The sequence below is a fragment of the Epinephelus moara genome, chromosome 6 (assembly GCF_006386435.1).
Source record: "Epinephelus moara isolate mb chromosome 6, YSFRI_EMoa_1.0, whole genome shotgun sequence".
In the NCBI taxonomy this organism is placed as follows: domain Eukaryota; kingdom Metazoa; phylum Chordata; class Actinopteri; order Perciformes; family Serranidae; genus Epinephelus; species Epinephelus moara.
Window position 1 is genome coordinate 35548168 of NC_065511.1, and position 19335 is coordinate 35567502.

Genomic DNA, 19335 nt, shown 5'->3' on the forward strand with positions numbered 1-19335 from the left:
AGAAGCGCTCCATAGCTGTAAGTTACTCCAGTAGCCAGTGCTAACACTGGGAGCTAACGCTAACGTTCCTCCTCTTCTTCTCCTCTTCTCGAGTGGGCTAGAGCCCGCCAGGCTGCCCGCCTGGCTCGCGGGCTGCTCAAGCTCCGGACATTAACCCATCCCGGTGGTTTCTCCGCAGCCTCCACTTCACCCAGCTTCACTCAGCTGCCCGATAAACCCGCTGCTTCTTCCCACTTTAACCTGAAGCGATGTTTTAGCCTAGCGGGCAGCCCGCGAGCCAGCTGCCCGCTAGGCTAAAACATCGCTCTCACTCGCGGAGAAGAGGAGGAACGTTAGTGTTAGCTCCCGGTGTTAGCACTAGCCGGGATCCGGCGATGTCTCTAGCGGAGTTGGCTGCCACCGGCTACTGGAGTAACTTACAGCTATGGAGCGCTTCTACCAGCTCTTCTAGTCACTGACCCTCGCCTCCATCTCAGCAAATATATTACGAAAATGTAGCCTCGCGGGCTGCACACCTGGCTCGCCAGTACAATGCTAATTGAAAATGTTAGCTGGGCTGCCGGGCTAACTTACTCACTTAACACAACCGTAACGTACGTTCACATGAACGCGCAGCCGGACCGGCTTGTAAACAATGGGCTGGAGATCAACACAGAGAGAGGGTGTGTGAGGTCATGCTATACTCCAGATGAAGTTACACCTCTAGTTCTTCACATAGCGATTTTTTAATTCCTTCAATCTAGAAATGATGAATTTAGCTTATTGCTCCTTTAAGTTAACGAGCATTGATATTTTAATCCCCATGATCAGAGGAACTATCATTTTACAGCAGATATCTTGTTATATTACAGCGGACATTCAGAAATACAAAAGACAAATTAAGTCAGACCTCTCCCACATTTGTGAATGAAAAACTCAGCTACTTGCAGCTTTAATTGTTCATCTTAAAGACACATGAGAGGAGGCAGGCTATAACAAATGAGATTTATTTATACATATGCAGTCCAAATATACATATATTAGAATAAATGTTTAAAAAGCCCTAACCTACACCACCCAGTTTAAGACCTGTGAAGTCAACAGAAGTCAGTGTTGATGTGGAAACACATAACCAGGATAAACACCATCTGTGTGCATAACCTTTGGATTTAATTAAGCCCCACCTAACACTACCATCCTTTCTCCTTTTCCTCATCTATTAAACTATTAGATACCAACAAACCCAATCCTGGCTCCTGAATACAACCCCCGCCCCCTCCACAGGAAATACAGGCAAGTGAGAGCGAGGGCAGACCTCAGGGAGATCCCAGAAGGCAGAGTCCTGTTCCAGTTACATACAGTGTAGAGAGAGACAGAGAGGAGTAGGTAGCAGGCAGTGGAGGATTTCACTTACAGTAAAACAAGCCATCTCGGGTACATCAGAGACCACAGGAGCAGGGCAGGGCTGAGTGCCCTCACTACCTCATCCCCTGAAACATTATCTATCTATCCATCCCAGCAAGCAGGCAGCAGAAGCAGCAGCACAGGGTTGTCCATGCATTTAAACCGATTCCCTAATCTCTCCCGCTACACCCAAAGGTTCAGGGCAGGGGTGAGACAGTCATGAGCAGAGCCAATGCTGCTATCCCACCGACTTGTGAGGCAGTTAACCCATTCACCAGTGATGCAGCTATCCCGTCTCATTTAGAGTTAACGCTGTGCAAAGCTTGCAAGAGCATGACTCATCTGCAGAGTACAAAGTGTGCGCGGAGCAGGAAAGCCTTCCAAACAAAGATCAAAAGCAATCAAAAAGAAATTACATGTCACTGGTAGGGAGGGATGTTATTGCTCTGAGTGGCCTGGTGGAACACAACTTGAACCAGCCGACTTTGACCAAATTCCGGCATGTGCATTTAGGAAAAATGACTTGAAGCCCTTATTCCCCCATTAGTGAGGGGTAGTTGCCCTCACAAGCTTCTTCACACAGAGATATGATTGTGGGCAAAAGCATAAAAAAAGCAAGAGCGCTCCCTTTTTGCTGCAAAGCGATCAGCGTGGAGAATCTAAACCAAATAGTGTTAAATTGCAAACCCTTTGGCCAAACAAGACCTTAATCTAGTGTTTAATAAATACCGCGAGGGACATTATTTTCTAAATATTATACATTTAGGGGAGAATGGGAATGAGGGTGGTGACAGAGGGGTTGCAGTTCAGTCTTTTTGGATGTGGATTTTTATTGCCCAATATCCTGGTGGTGGTAAACTGAGAGAAAGCATTTACTGGCTTGTAAAATAGAGCTTTCAAAAAAGGGAGGACAGTTTTCAAAGACGGAAATCGTGATGAGATACAAAAGGGACCTCATAATGTGTTAAATTTTTCATTAGATTGTGAATCAGTTCTGATCATGTACCTCTTTCAAAAGCTTAATGCACTGGGTACGGTGCATCTCGCCCGTTTTCTTTCCATTGATAGTAATCCTCCCACACCACACCACACCACACCACACACCCCCCCTGTCTGAATGTCTTTACTATCCCTCCTTCAGTGGTCCCCCTCTTCATACTGTATTAAGATTTCTTAACCAGACAACAGACAAATCAACCCCAGTATAAGTGTCCTTGTGTGAAATGGTTATCTCTACCTGACTCTCTTTTCTCCCTGTCCATCTGTCTGTCTCTGTTTGTCTATCTGGCTGTTTCTCCAATTGCCTGGAGGTGAAGGAGGAGGTCAGTGGTAAGGTCTCAGTTGGTCTGGCAGCAGACACCCTTACTGGCTGAGTTTTGGGTGGGCTCAACCGTGATGGGCACTACGTTGGAGGCTGGTGAGAAGTCTGAGTCGCTTCGCCCTGAGATCTGCCTCTGTGACACGATGTTGTAGATGGCTGTGATGGAGAGAAGGGTGAAAGGGAATGAGTTATGTGTAGATGCCTATAAATCCAGCCAACAGTGGGACATATTGTGATAAGGACAAACAGCATGGCAAAACTGAACAACAACTGTTCTATCCAGACTCCTGGCAGCAGCGAAGGATTCTTTCCATCCTAAACTGGCATCGTTGTGTCATGTGGCAGTACCAAGTCTCATTTAGGCATTCCCCAATGCTACAATATGCAATACAGTTTACATTGAATTTGCAATGCAAAAATGAACATTAGACATTGTTGGTCTTGCGTCTGTGACCCTACATGCGCATGCTGGTGAGCAGACACAATAATTAGCAGACAAGAGCTGCTGAAACACACAGCTCAACTTTAGTGTTTTTCAACTGACATACAAATTTCCTTCTTCAATACTTGAACACATTTCTGATTGTGGTTTACCTAAACTTTGGCTTAGATGCCATCGTGGTGGTCAGCTGATCAACTTGAGAGAGGAGAGCAGGAGTGCAGACACCTCTCTGACTTACTGTTGCACACTGCCGCTTTAACTCTAAACTACAGCCAGATGTGAAGCACAACAGTCCTGAAATAAAAACTGCAGATGAAGCAAGACGGTTCAAAGAAAAACAAGACTCCTGGCTGCCTGGAACATGACGCGTCAGGGGGTCAAACTGTGACGCGCTACTACTGACCACGCGGCAGCCTCCAGGGATGACAGATGAAGCTGACATCAAAGTGCCAAAAACTGCACTTCCTCTAATGGCCACTTGAGGCTGACTCCAGTCAATCCCCCCATGTTAAAATGCCCAACTTTACAGCAGATATAAACATGTTTACAGGCTGGTACAACAAAATGTCTCTCTATGCCTAATTTTCCCATTCATGACAACTGTGCGGGAGGGGGGTGAATTTTTATATAACGCACCCATTTACATTTTATCAAAGGAGCAGTGTGTAAAATTTAGAGGGATTACGTGGCATCTAGCAGTGAGGATTGCAGATTGCAACCAGGTAATTCAGGTGATTATACACTAAAGGAAACATACTTTTATTCTTTTAATCTTCTATTTCTGCCAATATATCCCCCTAAATCCTACACATTAAATCTTTAAGGCTATAAGTTGTGCAGAATTAAGGGCATTTACATTTAGAGATGACAATCTACAAGTTAAATCCATCCCTCGCTCCTCCACAGCTCCACGCTCTTATCTAAATATGGTCACTTCCAGCTTGAAAATCCAAGATGGTGACTGCCTAAATGCAAAACTTGACACTTCGAAACAGCAGTCCACAAATCAATAGGTGACGTTACAGTGGCTACGTCCATTGTTTTTATAAAGTCTATGCTACAGATCCCACACAGCGCCAGCTGCTGCGCCTGTATAACCCACCAGGATGACCCTCTCTGACCCACGATCTGTCTGCTGCTGATATCTACACGCGACATCATCTCTGCTCCACTGGGTCTAAAGTTCAGCTCTTACTGGCCCGCTAATGCACGGCTAACTTCCTCTCTTCTCCTCCCTTAACGAGCTCATTAGCTACGTTAGCTCAATGAGGCCTGTTAGTTTGAAGTTTTTATGAATTAGAAATTACTGATAAAGCTGTGGTGTGGGCAGAGTGTCTCAAATGGCTCAAGCAGAGGCGTCTGGGAATTGAACACGGTGCAGAAGCAGAATACAAGCAGTAAGTGGCGCATACTTGCAGACTGATAGCCCCTGGAGCAATTGAAGTGGAAGCACCACTCACTGTTGGATTACCCCTTTAAGCACTCCAGGGGTTGACTCAGTCACAACAATTGCTTTTTTTGCCTCCATGTTACCAAAGCTCCAACATCAGATGCACTCGTTAGTGTGGCTATATGCCTCCTGGGCACATTTACTTGAGAAAAAAACTGCGAACCAGTATCAGAATTTCTGTCTTCCACAGATGCATCTGGTACAGTGGGTCAAAGTGGATTTGTAACCATAAACAAAGAGCATGGTGGTTTGCTGGTGATTGGCTGTCTTTATAGCAGCTCTCACCAAGACTGACTGGCTGAGCGATGTTTCATGGTGCCAATTAGTCATATTTTTGAAAACGATTGAGGTGGAGTTGTCGGCATAGACTGCACATCAGTGATGAGCACTGAGAACAGATAAGATGGATTTTGCTGCCATCTAGTGGCAGACGATCAGTGTTATGTAAATCATCACTGTCTGGACGGAAATGTAACACTTTCAGACAAATCAATACCCAGTATATATACAGCATTATCATTAGATGACTTGGGAGCTTTAGACATCAGTGCCCTTCAGGATCAAATGCACTTTCATTCTATAATTTGATACGAACACTAAAAAACGGCACGAGATAAACACAAAACTCACCTGTGAGAATAGTCTGGAAAGCCAGCTCCACATTAGATGAGTCTAACGCTGATGTCTCCAGGAAAGACAAGCCGTTCTTCTCTGTAACACACACATGCACATAACGCCACAATATGTCATAGGCCTGCATTATTTTTAAGTTTCATATCTACACAGAGCTGAGGTGGATTGTATTAATGTACAGTACTGGCATTAACACTGCACTGATTCAGCGATTGATTTCTTCTGCATAATTCGCTCACTCCAGGTTTCTCCACAGAGATGTAGTAATTTCAGCCCCATCCTGTTTGATTGCTGACTGTGAAATGCTTTTTAATTATAGAAAAACCGATGGGTTGTGTGACAGCTGAATTAACTGTTCACTCTATAAAATATTCCTTTTTTTTTTTTTAACAGCAGACATATAAACATCTAATAGTAGGAAAAGTGCAGCTGTTGCCAATTAATGCTGACTTTGTTGTCCTAGTACATCTTGCCTGGGTACAGACCATTGACCCAGGCAAGACCAATGAGGAGTTGTATCAATGGCGAGCGCTACAGACAAGATAGACGCTGCTATCGAGGCTGTTCTAAATTGTCATGTCTTCTCCATTTCTGCCACAAATCGTAGTTAGTTTTAACTTCTCTCCACTCCACTCTTAAAACCCTGCACAGAACGGGTATGTTGGCATGGCTACACGAGTGTGGACTTATAATGCGGTTAGATTCAGGCTGATACGATGGTCTCTAGTGATTGGTTAAAGAAAATTAAGTTTCCCTCCCCGACAAAAATCAGTCAGGACACAATGTCAGATTGAAGATGGAAACAGAGTGTAACGAGTTGTCTAATCTGCCTGATATCAGGCGACAGTACATCAATGTGACAGTTGGCCGTGACCCTGAAACCAAAGCAGCAAAATGGAATTCAGCCATCATTCATTTTTATCAATCAACCTGTGCTTTTCCTACTGCGAAATGTCAAAATACCTCTAATGAAAAAGGCCTAGAACAAACAGTGAAGGACAAACTCCTATTTAAAAAAACATGCTCTTTATGCTGACTCAATCCGACCAACATCAAACATCACCCAAGTGTATGTATGACATGGAACTGAGAGACATTTCCTATGTGTGAAGATTAGTGTCGCCCACCTTTCACAGTTGAACCTAACAATATATTTTTTTAGCGCTTAACTTTCTCTGTGATAACAAAAATGTCATTTTTAAACAAGCTGCAGGGGGGGACGTACGAGACTAAAAAACAATTCTGCTCCTCTGTTTTTTTCTAATCACACATAAAGCTCATCTTCTGTCTCCGTCTATCTGTCCGTCTGCTTGTTTGTGTACATGTGTGTCTGCTCGTTTCGCAGTGATGCTAGACGATTACTAAAACAATATAGAAAAGAAAAAAGAACAGATGCCAAAACTACTGCAGCAGATTGGTTCTGCAGTGATAGTTTTGGCTTGCTGGGAGGCCGATGCGGAGCTCTGTGGCTGGCTCTTCGGCTTTGGGGCACTTCCGCCTCCTGTCTAAACCCATTGTTCTTACCTAGATGTGCTCTCAGGTACTGAAATATGGCGCTGATGGATTTAGCGTAAATCAGTATTCAGTGGTACAGCCGTGATTCAGTTGGTACCCTTAAAAATAAGTTCAGAACAGCACATGCAACCAGCAGATATTTGGTGATATTATATAGTAAATGATAATAAAGCTGCAAAGATTGCATTAATCATAAACATTTTCCAGTTTGTTCTTTCTGTCTCTGTACATTTTGATTCCAAGAATAAAGGAGATGAACAAATTCAATTATTACTACCACAGGTGGGGTAGTACTGTCACACAGTGGCGTAAGTGAGACATCAGATTCGTTCACTGTCGCTGTTGGGCTCTTTGAGGAGGAGCCTTCACTCCTGGTATCATCATAAACTTTGCATGTATGTGTCCATCACATGGTCTTAATGTAAATGAGGCATCATAAATGATGTTTGTGGTATAGAGAAACAAATCAGTGAAAAACAGAAAGCACAGAAGGTACAAACAATATTTATCTAGCGATGTAGATGAATTTCTTTACTCTAATATGCATCAACAGGACTCTTGTATTTGACGTTCTCACAGGCCGTCCTACAGGAGTCATTTACCAGTCAAAGCAGGTGCAACACGAAATCAGACACAAGCCAATAAACTCAAGGTCAAGAGTAGACACGTGGCCAAACTGCTCTGAAACAATAGGTTGTGAGTGTCAAAAGGTTGACTGTAAAAAAAAAAAAATGCTCTGAAACAAAGCCTTGAAATTCTCTAAGGGCTCCGATTAAAAGAAGTTTCATTAATTTAAATCAGGTCCTTTCGACCTTGTGCTGTGCTTTCTTACATGTGCTCAAACACGAGCCAAGGACGTATGGTGGACATATTTATGTAAAATGCCTTACAGTATCACAGTGCAAACATTTCTAACATGGGTGTTCCCGCTGGGAATGAGCACACAAGACTGTACAAACTAAGTAAACTAAAGCAGAAGCATTAATTTTATCATATAACACATTATAAAGTAGTTAAGGATCTAATTAAAGCAGCTCACGGTCAGAAACGTTTGGTATTCAACACTACTTTTTTTAAAGATTATTTTGTGGGGAGGGTTGTCTTTATTGTTAGAACACCTGAGGATAGACAGGAAAGGTGGAGGAGACGGGGGAGGACACGCAGCAAAGGGCCACAGGTCAGAATCGAACCTGGTCTGCTGCAAAGGATGAAGCCTATGTGTGGCGCAGAGTCTACCTGGTGAGCTGGAGGTCGCCCCTGAACTTGATACTTTAAGGGCACCTAGCAGCAGAATACCGATTCCTGTTAAATCCCTCAGTGCCAAATGTCTGTACCTGAGAGCACATTGGTGAGAACGCCAGGTTTGCCGTGAAGCTCCCAAAGCCAGCCATGGGGCTCTGGGGCCTGCAACAGAGCTCCACAGAGCTGACGGGTACAACTTCAGACAGGAGGCGGAAGCGCCCCAGAGCCCGGAAGCCAGCCATGGAGCTCTGCGGACGTACCATCAGCTTTCCAGTGAGCCAAAACGCCAATCTGCCATGCTGATTTCGGCATCTGGTCTATTTTCTTTTCTATATTATTTTAGTAATAGCGTTGTATCACTACTAGACAAGCAGACACACACACACACACACACACACACACACACACACACACACACACACATACAAGCAGACGGACAGAGACAGACGATTATCTCTATATGTGATTATAAAAGAAAAGCAGCATTGCTACGTCGCCCTGCAGCTTGTTCAAAGATTAGATTTTTGTCATGAGAGAGAACATGAAGTATCGAATTCCAGGTCCTGGTACTGGTATAGGTTCAAGTATGACCAGTACCCACCCATAGGGGGCAGTCCATCTATGGTCATTATCACCTGACCTGACCTGGTGATAATGTGTTAAGGCCGAGTCCAAAACCTCACAGGCTGCAACACACACACACACAGACAGTGACAATACCTGCCATGGCCTTGGCCTCATCTGTTGGCACTGCTCTTAGGTGGCGTAGATCACTTTTGTTGCCCACTAGCATGATGACTATGTTGCTGTCTGCGTGGTCCTGCAGCTCCTTCAGCCAACGCTCGGCGTTTTCATACGTCAGGTGCTTGGCAATGTCATAAACCAGGAGAGCGCCGACTGCTCCACGGTAGTACCTGGACAACAGAGGAGAGAGATCAACATTACATACACTGGAGCGGACAACTTTTTCTTGTCGCAGCCTGTTGGATATCTGGATTCTTTGCAGGTGTGTCACATGGGCTCGGCCTGTTTTGAAGCTGAGAAACACAAGAAATAAAACAGTGGAGTTGAAGCAGATGACGCTCACAACACAAGTAAACACTGACTGACATCACTTGTTTTAATTAAAGACTGGCTGCGCTTGCTTGTCTGCTTCCTCAGTGCCTGTGGGGGATTGATACAGTGCATGCCAATGCCTCGGGGGTTGGTTGCCACATCGACGCAGAGAATTCAAAAAGAGTGACGAATGCTGGGACGGGGACTTGATCGAGAAATGAGGAGGGATCAACAAAACACTTCCTGCCCTGAGGCAAAAAAGCTGCATTTTTGTTGTGTTAATCACTTCAGAATATCTAACTGATTCAGGAATGTGATTGTAAATTGAATTCATAGACAGAGGATGATTGGAAGTTTATAACCTTTTACCTACATCCGCAGCCAAACTTCATGTGACTGTGAATAACAGCTTTGACAAAAAATGGCACAATGCATGAGGAAGCAAAGGAGGCCCTTTGGAGTTCCTGTGCTTAGCCTGTATCAATATCAAGGTCATGCTTGTTTCAACCTTTGAATGCAAACCTGTGTGCGTCTGCATGCGTGCTAGACCCAATTAAAAATCCCATTATTTCCTTCAAGTGAGCATGTACTTGTGTGAAGTGGGTATCTCTGCCTATGTGTGGAGGCGAGTGTATGCACATGTGTGTAGAGGTGCTTCCACAAAGGCTTCAATGATGTACTGTACTCACGCAGAAGTGATAGCTCGGTATCTCTCCTGTCCAGCTGTGTCCCAGATCTGAGCCTTGATGGTCTTCCCTTCTACCTGGATGCTGCGTGTGGCAAACTCCACCCCGATGGTGCTCTTGCTCTCCAGGTTGAACTCATTTCGGGTGAATCGGGACAGCAGGTTACTCTTCCCTACACCTGAATCTCCGATAAGCACCACTACAGGAGAAAAGAAAAGGCAAAGAAATAGGAACAATCATCAGCAGACTGTTTTGAACTTTTTTCAGTATCACGACCACAATCTCATTTTCAAGAACCAAAAACACATATGGAGAACATCCTATACACAATTGTGTTTCAGCAGCACAGCGTACTTTACGGCAGCAGCTGTAAAAGGTAAATTCCTGGTAGATCTTTGGTGTAACAGTTCATTAAACCACAAAGAAGTTACACTGAACAGTGTGGGCTGACCTTTTTGAATTAAGTCTGATTCTCATTGTAATCAGATAGCCTGTCTCGCCAATGACACACATGAGTGGCTTCCAGCCGAGGTAGAGCAGAAATTCAGGGGACTCCCACTGAGTATACTGAATATTAGAACCACCTGCTCTTTTTCAGGAAATACCCGCAGTCTGAGCGCAGGTGAATTCAGCGATTCACTGAAGATTTCACCAGTCAAATACAGTCATGACAGTGCTTTACTGTGAATACGTTAGATACGTTGGAGAGAGCTGAGACTCCCTTTTTCCTTTAGGGACCCCTTTTCTGTAACTGAGTAAACTTGCAACCCCTGACTTAGTGACACGGATATTTCATATAATATTCAACACATAAAAATAACAATTGATAAACTGCACATTTAATCCAAATAGTGAACGCAATAGCTGCAAAAAGTTTAAATAAAACAAGCGATTTCCTGTGAATACTGAGATGAGTCAGAGATGAGTTTTCCTACTACTTTTAAGAACTTTTTATAACAATCAATCATACTAGAGCCCAACCTATACTGGATTTTTAGGGCTGATGTCGATATTAGGGAGTTAAAAAATCCTGAAACTGATATATCAGCTGATTCTATCTATCTCGCTCTCTATCTATACCTATATATCTATTTAAATGTCTGTATCTACAATGCAATCATCTCGTACATAGGGTTATCAAAGACTTATGACAAAGATATGTAATTGAGGCACGATTTTTTAGTTTACAGTGCAACGAACTAAGGATGTCCTCATCAAGTATCTGCCAATACTGAGTGCTGATCCGATACCGAAAGCTCTATTTTCCTGGATAAAACAGCTGCACGTGCAGACTTCAACTACTTTAAAGTTATTAAAAATCAATCAAATGTATAGCCTTTGCTTGACAACTGAATAGCTCTGCAATGCATTAACAAAAAAATCCCTGCATCCAAGCTGCTCCTTAATGTTTTTTAATTATCAGCCTGTTATTTACTTACTCATTTTTTACGAAATAACTAAGTATAAAATGTCTTGAGGGAACTTCTCTGTCCCTTTAAGAGAGTATTCAGCCTGTGTCTGAGCCAGGTGACTGCCCAGTATTCAGCTGAGTGGTTATTTTCATTGTCTGAACATCTTTTGCGTGGATTAGACTACATTAATATGTTACTTTTATTGGCTTTTTGCTGGCGGCGTTTTCTTTTATGACCTGTGTTGTTTCGCAGCAGGCGGGGCTCAGCCCCAGCTTTTACACACACAGGAGCTCGGCCATGTGGAGGAGAGACACACAGAGTTGGGAGAGCTGATGAAGGCTGCACTCCACGCTGCTGTGCATGAAAGTAAACAAAAGTAAAAACACCTGTGTGACAGCTGATGTTTTGGGTTCTACATAGCTCAATATAACGGAACCTGATCAGTTAAAAATACCTTGATCAGCCCCAAGACGGATCTTTGAGATCGGATCAGGACATCCCTACAATAAACTTTATTGTAAAAAATGACATCAGTGCACTGAAAGAGTAAACTTCAGTGGGAAATTAAGAATTAAAAATTGTTCTGCAAAAAAAAAAAAAAAAACTTTTCATATGCATATCAGACAGCATACACACTGATACCAATATATATGTGAGAGGCCAAGATCAGCCGATAAAATCTGCCGACACACACATTGGTTGGGCTCTAATACAGTCTTACTTGGGTTCTTTTTGGCAATGTCCGTGTTGTCTTCTCCCTGATGCTTGACGACTGTTATATTAACTCTTTGGTTGTTTTAACTGTGTACTTTTTTTAATGCAGGACAAGTCTGTGTAGCAGGATAAAGGTTCTGTGAACATAGCTTGTGTTCAGGTCTTCACTGTGCCCTTATCCTGTCAGATTTTTTCAACTTATTCTTAAACTTTAAAATTTTCAACTTCTAAATTTCATTTAGATTTCCTCACAGAAATAAATAAAATGCTGAGATATAGGCCCACTGTATTTTTTGTTTTTACTTTTCTTACACCCCTTAAAATCAAGAAGGCCTTGCAACCCTCTGTGAAATGTTGGTGACCCCTAGTGGGGGTCCAGGCCCCCAGGTTGGGAGCTAGTGGATTGATTATACCACACATACAGTATGCTCAAATCAATTTGTATGAATAAGTTATCCTGCTGTTTTAAAAGCAATATATAATAAAAAAAAATCTAAATGTTTAGACATTAACTAAAAAATCTGAGAGCTAACTCAAGTCTCAGCCAAAAACTCTGCTGAAGTTTGTCCGGATGCCAAACACTTCCTCCAAATTGCTTTGGTTGACAGAAGCTACTATTTTACACTTCCCAAACAAAGCATAAAAAATCCATAAAATCTGCGAACAATGACTAGACTTGGAGAGAGGCCTTGTTTTGCTTTAGATAAAAATGGCAGTGGAGTTGTTACTGACATGGGGTGAGAGAAGTAAATCACTACATGTGCAGTGTAGAAATGAGCTACTGCTTTAATGCTTAGTGTGTAATCATGACGATAAAAACAGAGGCTTTAATGCTGCGTCTCTTCTACTGGATCCTCTCCTAAAACATATTTAAACATTATTAGAGTGAGTGTTTGTCAGAAAACTACTTCCACAATTGTCAGGTGAGTCAGTGTGTCAAAAGGAACCAACCACACCAGCTCACCACCCTGCTGTTATGAAATAGGAACTTGTTAGGGAATGTTGAAACTGCATTAACGAACCGACCACTGTGTCCACACTTGCATTTAAGCAACACAGCTCGTTCTGAGGGGAAACTGTACATTAAAGTTTGTCAGTATGGTGTAACAGACACAAGCGGAAACCTGTCCTCACTAAAGGCTAGACCTTAAAATAATGAAAACACAGGGGCCACACATACCAACGGTGTGGCTCTCCTACATGCCTAGAAAGGCAACACTGTCATTCTCCATTTCGTCAGGGACAAAAGATCTTGGGCGGAGGACAAAAATCATTATGCAACCACTTCTAGGTCCTCTGCCATTGCACAGGTAAAATCATGGCTGCATTACACACCCATTCTCCAACCTATTGTTGCGTTGGCATTCTTCAGCTAAAATGATATGACACCTCTCTTTCATATTGTACAACACTGCACCCAGTCATGCAGCCTAGCCTGAGACTGTCTGGAGGTGGGAATGAAGAAAGAAACGAAATTATACTGAGAATCTTTCTTTTCAGGGAGATTGTTTGATATATTTACATCTCCTGAATCCCTGTACATGGAATAAAAGATCACCATCACATGTCCAATCTCATTATTTCCATTTAGGTGAAATTAAAGCAGTGTATAATGCAGGCTATGGCTGGTTATCTAAAAGAGATACCTCCTATTAATGTAGGATCATTAATTTCTCATTAGTGCTGATTTTATTGCATCAAAATGCATCATATATATTTCCACTGAAAGAAGCTAATGGCTCTAACATGATTTACTCTGCTGGGCTACGAAAGGTGCTTTTAAACCAGAAGTGAAGCAGTCAGTCTGTAAAGTTTCTAAACAAACACCCAGTATTGAGGCTAACACACGGCACTAAAAATGAACATGTGCAGTACAAGAAAGGAGGTATGCTCCAGCAGGATGACCTCCTCCTGCTGCTGATGTCTCCATCAGTAGGGAAAGGTTTAGGTGACTCACCAACAGCTCACCCAACTTGACTCATGCTATCTTACAGCGAGGGACAAAAGGGAGGTTGTAGGAACAAAGGAGAGCCATTACAATAACGTTAGCTCTTTCCTGGTTTAAGCAAAGGATTGAAAGGCAGCCGATACCTTATCAGTGTCCTTGCACCGCTGCACATGATTCAGATAAATTTGCTATTTGGTCACAAGGAGTCATGTCATTTTATTCTAGAGTGAACAAGTGAGTGAGTGAGTAAATCTCATCTCCTCTTTGCTCCGGGACAGAGCTTCTCTGTGGCCCAAACACACACTGCATGCAGGTATTTCCAGTTTGACAACACACGCTTGTTTGGTGTTCTATATTTGAACAGACCATGAGTGCTCCATTTCCCCTTTGCTTATGACAAGGTACAACCATAAACTATTGTTTGTACCAGACAGCCATATGGGAACAATCTCCCCCCACCCCCACACATATACACTATACAGTTACAGTCCATTTTATACCAGATTACACATTGTGGGAGTGTTTCTGCATATCAAAGAAAGTTTCTTTAAATTCCCCCTGTTGTCCTCCTCAACCTGAGAGAGGGATTGGGCTATAAATTGGGTTTATCACCCATTCTTGAGAATTGGGACAAGCATGTCCTACACCAAAAATAAATAAATAGAATTACAACTTAACAACATGCTTGAATTCACAGCTTTAAAAAAATAAATAAAAAAATGTGTGAAAAGCCTACAAAAAAAGTAAAACTAACAGTACATACAGATTGCACTGGTGTACAAATGTACTGCTGGTCATCTTTGTTTTAATTTTGTGTGTGTGTGTGTGTGTGTGTGTGTGTGTGTGTGTGTGTGTGTGTGAAAAGTAGGCCTTTCAAAGATTTCTGTCAACTCTACAAAAACTTTGATCAGGTATAAAAGCGGTTAGCTACGTCACAAGGACTCCTGCCTCACTTCCTGGTTCATTAAATAATGATGCTATCAGGTGTGTCTCAAACATAATACGTCAACTCTGTAGCCCTACAAATTCAAAAACAAATAAGAATAATGGTTTAAAAGTGAATATTTTTGATCAGCATTGAGAAAACTCTTAAATACTATGAGAAATATAAAGGCTACTCACTATGACTGCTGTGAAATTAATAAAAATATAAGTTTCTGTCAACTCTGTAAGACATCAACTCAGCCAGACCTTACCTCTGACATAATAATATTATTATACTGATAATTACAAGGTTTATTAGTCAAGATTTTGATCTTTTGAAATATATTTTCACAACCTAATTAAGGGTAAAAATTAAAACCCCAAAAGAGGAAGGTTTTGTCCCAGTTATGTCCTTGTGAATGAGTGTTACAATGTTTGTTCGACCATACTGAGATCTGTTAATTATTAGAGTTAAACTGCTGTAGGTGCAGGTGAGCTTTTATTGACATAACAGGTGATGTTTTCCCCAAGTGCTCAGACCTGTATGTAGATTACACCTGCAAGTACACCATGAAGTCCCCAGGTACAAAACTACTGGACCAAACTCCATTTATTCCCTGAGCCAGTCTGCTTGGAGGCTGTTTTGACGCCTCAGATTATGACCCCCTTGTTGACCAACACTGCATCCTAACATGATTGCATCATCGGCCTGCAAGATGATGACTCCACTGCAGATGCTGCTTAATACATAAGAGTACGTAAAGAGCCGCCTGTGTGTTAAAATGACACGGTGGGCGGCTGTAACACCGTGTTGTAATTCGTGGCAAAGTTGCAGCTAGCAGCAGCAGGTGCTTTTGTCTCAGGTCTAATGTCGCCTTGTTGTCAGGAGGTCAACACCTCCAACAACTCGGCATCAAATGACACTTGCTCACAGGTGAAGGCTGTCGAAGTTTAGCTAACTAGCTAGAAGACAAACAGGTGCTCACCTTTAAAAAGATAGTCATACTCGTCTTCTCTGTTGGTCATAGCTCCTCTTCCTCGGTGTCTCTACGTATTTAACTCGAAGTCGGACAAACTTCTGTTGTATTTTAGCTACTTCGCGACCAACACACCGCCGTTAACGACTTTAATTAGCCTCACGCGGACGACGGTTAATAATCACTCAGCGGTAAATTACTGTCAGAATACAAGAACGCGACACCGCCGTTGTTATCACGCTTAAAAACAACCAACAGCAACTGGCAGCTGAAAAAGTTTCGCCTTGTCTTCCTCACCCTCTGTCACTTGCCATTACCGAGGCTGCGACGTAACGCCAGTTTCCTTGGTCCCGCCCCTCTCTTGCTCCTAATGGTCAATGGCTGATCGACACCTGTCACTAGCCTCCACGTGATTGGTCCGCTGTGCTGTCCGTCATGATTTGCCTTTTGGTCGTTAACTGGGATGACGTATGTGGGCCCCAAGCCTCAACAGGTAATATCAGCCTCAGGTTGATGAGCAGCAGCAGCAGCAGCGGAGCTCAGCTGGCAAACAGTGGTATCACAATGTCTCACTGCAACACGTGTCACTGCAGCCCAGCAGTACAGATACAGCGATATAACACAGACTGCTGCTCCCAAAAACAAGACTCATAATTTAAAGCCTATTTTTCTGTTTGGGGATCCATTTAATAACTAAAAAATATTTATAACAGTGTTTTTATCAGCTTGATACATCATGGTATTCACTAAAACTTATGATTCCTTATAAACATGATTTTGATCTGATTACATGCTGCTGAAAGATATGTTAAATCTGCATATGTATAAGTTCTGTGTGGTGTAAAACATAATTAGAGACCCAAATATAACAACCTCAGAGACACAAAACGACTACAAAGAGACAGAAAACAACCAAAAAAGGTACAACGTTATCTCAAAAAGACACAAAATGACCTCAAAGACACACAAAACAACCAAAAAGGCACACAGTTACCCCAAAGAGACAGAAAACAAACAGAAAAGCACAAAATTACCTCAAAGAGACACAGAACAACCACAAGGAAACACAAAATGACTAACAAGAGATATAAAACGACCACAAAAATCACCACAAAAAGAAGCTAAATGACTACAAAGTGACACTCAACAACCAAAAAAGTCACACAGTTATCTTAAAGAGACACAGAACAACCACAAAGAAACACAAAATGACTAACAAGAGACACAAATTGACCAAACAAGACACATAGTTATCTCAAAGAGACAAAAAATGACCTCAGATGGACACAAAACAACTACATAGAGACACAAAACAACTACATAGAGACACAAAACAACACAAAAAGGGCACAAAATGACCTCATAGTGACACAAAGGTACCTCAGAAAGACACAAAATGACTACAAAGAGACAGTAACCAACCAAGATGGCACACAATTTCCACAGAGACACAAAGTTACCTTACATAGAATTACCTCAAAGAGATATAGAACAACCACAAGGAAACACAAATACAAAGAGACACAAGACCATCACAAAGTCTGCCTGTCTTGCTCCTGAGTACTAGAGGTGGTGGGGCCTTTTGTATATCTGTGCTCAGAGGCCCATTGTCACCTAAAAGAGAGGCTAAATGACTACAAAGTGACACAAAACAACCAAAAAAGCCACAGCATTACGTCAAAGAATGACAAAGTTACTTAATGAGACACAAAATGACCTCAAAGAGACACAAAAGGACTACAAAGAGACACAAAACAACTAAAAAGGCCTCAGAGTGACACAAAGTTACCTTAATAAGATACAAAATTACCCCAAAGAGACACAAAAGGACTACAAAGAGACACAAAACAACTAAAAAGGCCTCAGGGTGACACAAAGTTACCTTAATAAGCAACAAAATTACCCCAAAGAGACACAAAAGGACTATAAAGAGACACAAAACAACCAAAAAAGCCACAATGTTACATCAAAGAAGGACAAAGTTACTTAATAATACACAAAATGACCTCAGAGAGACACAAAACAACTAAAAAGGCCTCAGAGTGACACAAAGTTACCTTAATAAGACACAAAATTACCCCCAAAGAGACACAAAAGGACTACGAAGAGACACAAAACAACTAAAAAGACCTCAAAGAGACACAAAGTTACCTTAATAAGACACAAGATTACCTCAAAGAGACACAAAATGACCTCAGAGAGACACAAAACAACTAAAAAGGCCTCCGAGTGACACANAAAGAGACACAAAATTACCTTAATAAGACACAAGATTACCCCAAAGAGACACAAAATGACCTCAGAGAGACACAAAACAACTAAAAAGGCCTCCGAGTGACACAAAGTTACCTTAATAAGTGACACAAAGTTACCTTAATAAGACACAAAATGACCCCAAAGAGACACAACAGGACTACAAAGAGACACAAAACAACCAAAAAAGCCACAATGTTACATCAAAGAGTGACAAAGTTACTTAATAATACACAAAATGACCTCAAAGAGACACAAAACAGCTAAAAAGGCCCCAGAGTGACACAAAGTTACCTTAATAAGACACAAAATTACCCCTAAGAGACACAAAAGGATTACAAAGAGACACAAAACAACTAAAAAGGCCTCAAAGAGACACAAAGTTACCTTAATAAGACACAAAATTACCCCAAAGAGACACAAAAGGACTACAAAGAGACACAAAACAACTAAAAGAGCCACACTGTTACATCAAAGAGTGACAAAGTTACTTCATAAGACACAAAATTACCTCAGAGAGACACAAATGTACCTTAATAAGACGCAAATTTCCCTCCAAGCAAAGCAAAGGCCACAGAACAACCACATACATCCATCCATTTCCGTAACCACTTATCCTCATAAGGGTCACGGGGGAGCTGGAGCCTATCTCAGCTGACACTGGGTGAGAGGCAGGGTGCACCCTGGACAAGTCACCAGACTATTCTCAGCTGACACTGGGTGAGAGGCAGGGTGCACCCTGGACAAGTCACCAGACTATCACAGGGCTGTCACATAGAGACAGACAACCATTCACACCTACGGACAATTTAGAGTCACCAATTAACCTACATGTCTTTGGACTGTGGGAGGAAGCTGGAGTACCTGGAGAAAACCCACGCTGACATGAGGAGAACATGCAACTCCACACAGAAGGGCTCCCTCCTGGAATCGAACCAGGAACCCTCTTGTTGTGAGGCAACAGTGCTAACCACCACATCACTGTGCCGCCAGAGCAACCACAAGGAAACACAAACTGACTACAAAGAGACACAAGACCATCACAAAGTCTGCCTGTCTTGCTCCTGAGTACTAGAGGTGGTGGGGCCTTTTGTATATATGTGCCCAGGGGCCCACTGCCTTATGATTCACCCATGATTTTGTGTCTCTTTGCACTTCCTTTGCATCTCTTTGTGTCTCTTTGTGGTAATTATGAGTCTCTTCGTGGTTGGTAGTCTGAGTGACATTTTGCAGATGGAGGCCAGGCCCTGTGCCCAGCTGGCCTGTTCAGTAATCCATCCATGTTTGACAGAGCAGCTCAAAAAGTCCAGCTTAGTTTCTGTGACAAATAAAATTTAAAAGCAACATCTATGCAGTGTTTTAAAACTAATATTAGAATC

The 19335-nt window shown here is 42.3% G+C and overlaps 1 protein-coding gene across 1 annotated transcript; it reads right to left on the reverse strand.

Moving 5' to 3' along the window:
- Positions 1-970: 970 nt before the first annotated feature.
- Positions 971-16035, reverse strand: rab11al (RAB11a, member RAS oncogene family, like). Its single transcript, XM_050045957.1, has 5 exons — positions 15713-16035; positions 9732-9927; positions 8707-8900; positions 5227-5307; positions 971-2860 (listed from the first exon to the last, which is right to left on the reverse strand). The coding sequence occupies exons 1-5, from the start codon at positions 15750-15752 to the stop codon at positions 2721-2723; spliced, it is 651 nt and encodes a 216-aa protein (XP_049901914.1). The 5' UTR covers positions 15753-16035; the 3' UTR covers positions 971-2720.
- Between the last annotated feature and the right edge of the window lie 3300 nt (positions 16036-19335).